At 31.8% G+C, this 7,451-nt stretch overlaps 1 protein-coding gene across 1 annotated transcript; it reads left to right on the top strand.

Annotated features, from left to right (window-relative positions):
* Positions 1-334: 334 nt before the first annotated feature.
* Positions 335-5,007, top strand: LOC118760861 (ATP-binding cassette sub-family G member 4-like). The gene is made up of 3 exons (XM_036499639.1): positions 335-623; positions 658-803; positions 4,818-5,007. Exons 1-3 carry the CDS (start codon positions 483-485, stop codon positions 5,005-5,007), a joined length of 477 nt encoding a protein of 158 aa, XP_036355532.1. The 5' UTR covers positions 335-482.
* Positions 5,008-7,451: the final 2,444 nt, after the last annotated feature.

Here is a 7,451-nt window from a genome sequence, read left to right as displayed (position 1 = left end):
ATTAATTATTTATTTGATAAAAAATAGATTATAAAACATATTTTAGTTATTGATTAGATTATTATGAATGTTCGACAAAATACACAACTAGAGGTTTATACCGACCAGTAAATAAATTTTCTTAACTGAATATTAGTCCCACCATCAATTCTCAATCCATCGAAAGACATTCTTCAGATTTACGCCAATCTAGTTTAAGATATCACAAAACTATTGACATTCAATATTACAATTTAAGCTATATTGTCCGCAGTGGAGATGGTTTTTATTTTACTAATACTTATATTAGCAAGCAAAACAATTTTATATCCAATGAGTGGTGTTATCGAACATGGGAAACTTACAGTCATCATGGGACCATCCGGGGCGGGAAAGTCTTCTCTTATGAATATCCTTTCCGGCTACAAGTAAAATTCAATATTTAAGCAAAAAGATCTCAAGTTGCCGGAGGTGAAGTTTGTATAAATGGCCGACTTCGGAATATGAGAACATTCAAGTCGCTGTCATCATATATAATGCAACATGACAAACTACACCCAAATTTGACTGTCTTTGAGTCAATGATGTTTGCTGCTAAACTAAAATTGCCACATCATATTTCAGAAGCTAACAAATACTCCCGTGTAATATCTAAATTTGTTTTTTTATATAAAATAGGTTATGGATATTGTTGAGTCATTGGGGTTGGGGAATTGTCTTCGTGTAAATGCTTCAAAATTATCGGGTGGTCAGAGAAAGCGATTGGCTATAGCTCAGGAGCTTATTTCAGACCCAGCTGTTCTATTTCTTGACGAACCAACCAGGTTAAGATACTTAATTTAATGTGGATAGTGGTCTTGATAGTTCTTCGACTTATCAGTGTGTTAAATTACTCAAATATTTGGCAGAGCTTGGCCACACTGTAATTTGCACAATTCACCAGCCTAGCACAAGGCCTTTCTTGCTTTTTGATCAGGTGAAATATTAATTATTTACTATTTAAATACTCTAAAAATAGTCTAGCTGTATGTAAATAATAATTTAAATTTTTATTTTTGAATGATTGGTGATGAATTAGCTTATTTTGTTATCAAATGGGAGAGTTTTATATTCTGGACAAAATACGTGTCTTGATAATTTTTTTGCATCTCATGGATTTGTTTGCCCTTCAAATTACAATCCAGCCGATTATAGTTTATTGGGATTTATTTGTATAATTTAGTCATTGAAGTGGCGATTGGAGATTGTGGCCCAACTAATCCCTTAATTGAGGCCCAGGAATTAGAATCTAGAAAATTTGGTGTTACTTTTTTATAGTTATTATTAGCTGCTCACCGTCGCACAGTTTTTAATGACAGCAGGAATCAAACGAACGTCTACTCTAACAGTCAAGTTCCAATTCATTCAGAAATGTGGCCAAATGTTATACAATTTAGTAATATTCCTAGAAAATTCCACATTTTTCTACATCTTTTATATATCAATTTTATATTCTTTTGATCAGAACAACAAAATGTTCGATAAGAGATTCGGTTAATTTATCTAATCAAATTATTATTTCAGTCACTGACTCGTCTTCGGTTGATATCCCATTTAGGATTGGCCATAGTAGTTGGACTGCTTTATTTAAATGTGGGGACTAAGAATGACTCAACGTTGATGAATTCTTCTTTACAATTCATTTCGATTATGTTTATAATGTATCTCTCCCTCATGCCTACTGTGCTATCTTGTAACTTTCTTGATTAATTTTATAGTTCCACTTGAACGGGAAATATTAGTAAGAGAGCAGTTGAATTCATGGTATCGACTATTCTCTTATTATATGGCCAAGACATTTGCAGATACTCCTCTACAGGTTGAAATGTTTTGGTATATTTGCAGATTATACTCCCAGTAATGTACGGGACGATTATATACTGGATGACTGCACAGTCGAGTGATGGATTTCGATTTATATTGTATCTTACCATTTGTGTTCTGACTGGATTTGTGTCGCAGTCTTTAGGTCTGTTGATTGGTGCTGGTTGTTCCATGGAAGTATGTTTATTTGGGTCTATAGTCTAGACCGGGGTGTTTTTAGCACCTGTTATGACTACCCCTATGCTTCTTTTTTCTGGATATTTCATTCCAGTTAACTCGATTCCTGCTTATTTACGGTGGTTCTCCTATTTATCTATTATCAGGTATTCTTTTATTTATCAAAGATATAAAAATTTATCTGTTTATTTGGGATAATAGTCAATTTATTTAGATATGGATTTCTGGGAGTGATTCAGACATTGTATGGATTTGATAGAGGAAAGCTGCAGTGTGTTGATTCTCAGAGGTGTATGTTTCCCACTGGCCACGACGTTTTGGAAAATATGGGGGCTCTGGATATTGAGTTTTATACGAATTTTGCCGTCCTCTGCATTCTTTGTGTCTTATTTAGAATTGTTGCTTTTTTCGCTTTAAAGTTATATTTGAATCGAACTAATGATTGATTTTTTATTTGTTAAAAATTTATTCATTTTTAAAATATTTATTATGCTACCTTGTTTTGTGGGTGGTAATATATAACTGAATAATGGATAAATTATATAAGAAAAGTGAATGTTTAAAGGAGCATGTGATCAGGGAGTTAAACAGTCCTAATTGCAATGCCAGTTCCATTGAGGTTCATAAATTTTTGTTTATTTAAAAGTCATTTATTAAAGAATTAGATGATATTTCTATACAAATGTCACATTATTTAAAAGACACAAGACTTCAGTCACATGAGACGTGGTTATCTGTTTTTCAACAGTTCAAAACAGATTTAAACGTTCTTAAGATGAACTTTAATACGCTTAAGAACAACCAAATAACGTACTTAGTTCAAAATCCATTTTAGTAAAAAGAATAACGACAAAAACTGGTCCAATTTTGATAATAATCAAATGAACGGCTTCGGAAATTATTCATCATCTTATAATACATATAAAACAATCGAAGTTAATTTGACAAATATTGAAAATATGAGTCGTTCGTCTCTTGATTCACTATATGACCAAAACAACCTTTTGAAACGCATTGGAAGACGCGTTGACGGTGTCGCGAAAATAACTTCTCTGTCAATTTCCGTGATTGGCTGGATTGAACATGCAAGAGTGACTAATAAAATTATCATCACTCTTTTTTCTTCAGTATGTATTATTCTATTGGCATATATTACTTCGAAATAATATTTTCTCTATCTATTTGTTTTTATAAAAGCTCTTATGTGTCTGTAAAAAAGCTAAACGACATATTTTTTGTCGTATTAACGACTTGTTTGTTTTTACACTTACTTTCAAATCCAGGGGGCTCGACGTTTGGTCTAAGAGACACGATCTATGTGGCGATGGTTCGAAAAATATGGACTAATTCAACTCTAATCAAACTGCAAACAAAAGGACTGGGTTTCCCCGTCATAAGGATTTTGTACCATATATACTTATTGGACTAAAAGGACAGTAAATTTCGAGAGCCATTTCGCTACACAATTTATCTTATTACTCTTTTGACATAGATTTTAACCTTGATATTCAGATTTTGCCGTTTTTAAAGAAAAAAATTTTGCTTAAAAATTAGTACTAACCATTGAAAAGTAAAAAAATATTGTTACCTTATTTGGAGAGCAATTATGGAAGTTTAATTAGAATAAAGAAGTCAACATTTCTAAGTAAAAGAAAAAATAAAAAAGATTCGTAAAAAAGGATACCATAAAATAAATTGTAATTTCACAAAAAACTTGAATAAATAGTTAACATTACTACGCAAATTCTTTTAATTGCGCTGTTGATTCCTGATCAATTGTGTAAATGATTGTGCTAATTTGCCTACTCCCGATCTGAGAAGAAATCAATTAGTGGAACTGGGTGCTGCGGCAAATTCAAAAACAAATGATTGTATTGGTTTGCTTTGATTAATACATTATGAAGCTAAAAGAGAAGCATTTTGTCGAAAAAAACCAATTGAATGGATAATGTCATTTTTTTAAAAATGTTTAAAAGATCTACAAACATGTAGTTGTTCTGGATAACGTTCCTTGCCATTATAGTATTTAAAAAATTGTATTAGAAAAGGAATTTCATATTTACAAATTTTTAAGATTGCATCCTTAAAGTTCCATCGTGAATCCTACTGAACATTTCTGGTCTGTAGTAAAAGCCGATGTTAAAAAACATTACTGAAAAAAGAGCTGTTTTATTAAGTGATGACTTCGTGGAATTTAATCAATAAGGAATATCGTTTTCAATTTTTAGAAAGATTTATTGAAAAATGCAAAAGTTTTTCCATTTAGCTTAAACTATTATCAGTTACATGGAAATGGTATAGTCAGTCACCTCCAAACACTTCGATATTTTCAGCATATAACAATCCAAATTATTTGAAACTAAACACCTAATCAATTTTTGCAACGTTTCATGGTGGCATAAGAATTTATAATAAATTAAGGTTTTCTTAAATGTTTTAGCAAGCGATTCTTGTTTGCTTTGGCAGCCCAAACCGTACCACCTTCCCACAAAAACTGAAGTTGTGTCATTAGAAGATCAAAGTCGCCGGGAATTTTGATAAGCATACAGGAGGACCAACCCTATGTTTATTTTTTTAATAAAATATTCGTAGTATCCATTTCAATAAAGGAAATCAAAATCAAAAGTTATGAATAACTGTTTTTTAGGTATAAAAAATTTCTAATTTAAAAGTAGTATTGTTCTTTTGTACGAATAGTTGGTTTTTCGTAGTCTGAAAAATTCATTCCCATCAACTAATCAAAAGGAATTAGAAACTTTATCTATAAATGGTTTGGTTTCCGTAAATATATATTTCAGAGTCTTCAAACCTCGTCAGTCTCGTCAGTTTGCTGCAGAATCTGCCAGAGTGGTGGGGAAATGCAAGTCCTCTTGTCAACCCATGCAAATGTTTGGGCACGATCGGATTCGTCTCTTGTGTAATCTACACAGAAATAGAAATAAATGGAATTCAAGAAATTGTGGACTCGACTGTTCATGGTCATCTTGATGCCTCACGCAATTACAATAATGGACCCCACCTTCAACTTTGATTCCCATCCCGCGACTCATACAACTCTGGAGAATGGATGTCATCTTTATTTATTTGTGTAAAAGACGCCTTAAACGAGTCCCCAGAGGAGGTTTGCCACTCATGTCTACTTATTTTTATTCCAAATTTGAAAAAGAAATCAATTTATAAATTAAAGAAACTTGCTTCCGTCTTTGTGAATAAAAATGAAATTACTGAGGATATTTCAACTCTGATATATTCCGTTCAATTTGTGTATCAACAAATTACAATGAGAAATCCAATTAATTCGAATTGGAAACAAAAAATCCAAAATAAAATTGAGTCTTTGACTGAAAAGAATATATTCTACAATTAAAGACAAAGAAAAGAAGGTCACTGACATTTTACGTTCTTAAAACTACAAAAAAATCCAAAAAGGGGGAATTTAAAAGAATCACGACAACGGTCACAAATCAGATTCAAATCTTAAACAAAAAGTTGTCTTTTCTAGACTCAAGACGACAATATGGAATTGATAATCGGAATTTTAAGTTGAATTGAAGGTCGTTCTACAGAAAGCTACATTTTAATTCTGATAATGATCAGATTGATTGTTTCGACACATCTGACCGTCTCAAATTTTGGATGGACTTTTGGAAAAAAAAGGATAAAAATGATTTAAGTTTTGGAGTGAATAAAAGAGTTACTGGAGCTGAGCACCATGAATCCAATATAAATAACGAATTCATACCAAAACTAATTGAATTCCTTTATAATTGGAAGGCTCCAGGATGTGATTTTGCATACAACTTTTTCATCAAAAAATTGGTTTCTCTTCAAAAATTCCTATTTCAAAAAATCAGAGATATTATTAACGGAATAGTCACCCGCAATCAATCACATATCTGATCTCAAAGAAAGTAAACTCGATTGACTCCAAGCAAACTATTGATCGATTATACAGCGATACAAATAAAAAACGGAACACTCATTTTCTCGATTTTTTTCTATTGAATGATTGATTTATTTTAATAAAAAATCGAATTTCAAGCTATAATCTTAACTTTTGCCTTTTACAAAAATCCAAACGTCAAAGATTTTAATATGTATTTAAACCAAATTTTTTCAAACAAAATAAAAAAGAGAACAATGGTAGTTCAAAATTTAGTATGACCCCCCTGAGCATTAATTGCGTCTAAAATTCTGTTCCGCATTTTTCCAACAAGGGATGTCGCATATTCTATTGAAAGATCATTCCAATATTTTTTAATCCCTCAAATAGGTCACTCTTTTTTAAATTCAGTCCCTTTTATTTTATGTTTCATGAAGGACCACACGTGCTCGATTGGATTCAAATCGGGACTTTAAGGAGGCCATTGTAATAACTCAATTTGGTGTTCATTAAAAAAATCTTTAGCCACCTTGCATGTGTGCTTTGGATCATTATCTTGCTGATAAATTGGAGACCGGATTCCGGTTTTCTCCAAAAAAGGCAACAAATAGTCCGCCAAGATACTTACATATAAGTTCCCATTCATAATTCCCTTTATCCAAACAAGTTCCGAAAAACATTCCGATGTAAATGCGCCCCAAACCATTACGTTCCCTTTTCCAAACTTGACTGTTGTAGTAACATTTTTGCTTAAAAGCCTTTGTCCCCTTTTTCTCCAGACAAATTTTCTTCCATCGGGATTAAATAGATTGAATTTCGATTCATCACTAAAGATAACTCGATTCCAGAACACATTCGGCAACATGTTTCACTTAATGCACTGAGAAAGTATAGTCTTTTTGTGTTTTTTCGATAGATATGACCTTTTCGTAGGCTGAAACGTCGATATGTTCAGTCTTTTCAAATAGTTCCTCACTGTCTGTGATGTGACAGCAGTTCCCGTTTCAAAACGTAAAATTTCCGAACATTTTACGGAATTGAAATCAACGTCAGTTTTTTGTTCACGTTGAATTATTCCGAGATCATCAGAGTTAAGTTTAAATCTTCGTCCTGAGCCTTTTTTTCTCTGGAAGGAATCATTCATGGTGAAGTTTCGAATGACTCTCGAGATGGCACTCAGAGATCTTCCGGTCAAATTTCTTATTTCCCGATATTACTTTCCGACTTTATAATACGTAATAATTTCTGCTTTTTCTTGTAATGTAAGTTGTAAAACCATGTAACAAGAATCAACACGTGTAATAAAATAAAAAATGGTTAAAAAAACTCTTTTGTTCTCTTTTTATTTTGTTTTGTTCTCTTTTTTATTTTGTTTGGACAAAACTGGATTTAATTACGGTCCGAAATATAAGTTGTTTTTTTTTTTTTTTAAAGGCTAAAGTTATGTTTGTCTTTTAAAAATTCTATTTTTGTTAAAATAAATCAATCATTCAATAGAAAAAAATCGAGAAAATGAGTGTTTCGTTTTTATTTGTATCGCTGTATGTAT

The sequence above is a fragment of the Octopus sinensis genome, unplaced genomic scaffold, assembly GCF_006345805.1.
Source record: "Octopus sinensis unplaced genomic scaffold, ASM634580v1 Contig15464, whole genome shotgun sequence".
Lineage (NCBI taxonomy): Eukaryota > Metazoa > Mollusca > Cephalopoda > Octopoda > Octopodidae > Octopus > Octopus sinensis.
Note: the sequence above shows the minus strand (reverse complement) of the source record. Positions and strands in the feature narration are given on the sequence as shown.

Excerpts from the sequence above, each read along its gene's own strand:
- LOC118760861 (XM_036499639.1), top strand. The coding sequence starts at position 483 with ATGAGAACATTCAAGTCGCTGTCATCATATATAATGCAACATGACAAA. Across the intron at positions 624-657 it reads AAGCTAACAAATACTCCCGT|GTTATGGATATTGTTGAGTC; the intron begins GTAATATCTAAA and ends TATATAAAATAG. Across the intron at positions 804-4,817 it reads TTTCTTGACGAACCAACCAG|AGTCTTCAAACCTCGTCAGT; the intron begins GTTAAGATACTT and ends TATATATTTCAG.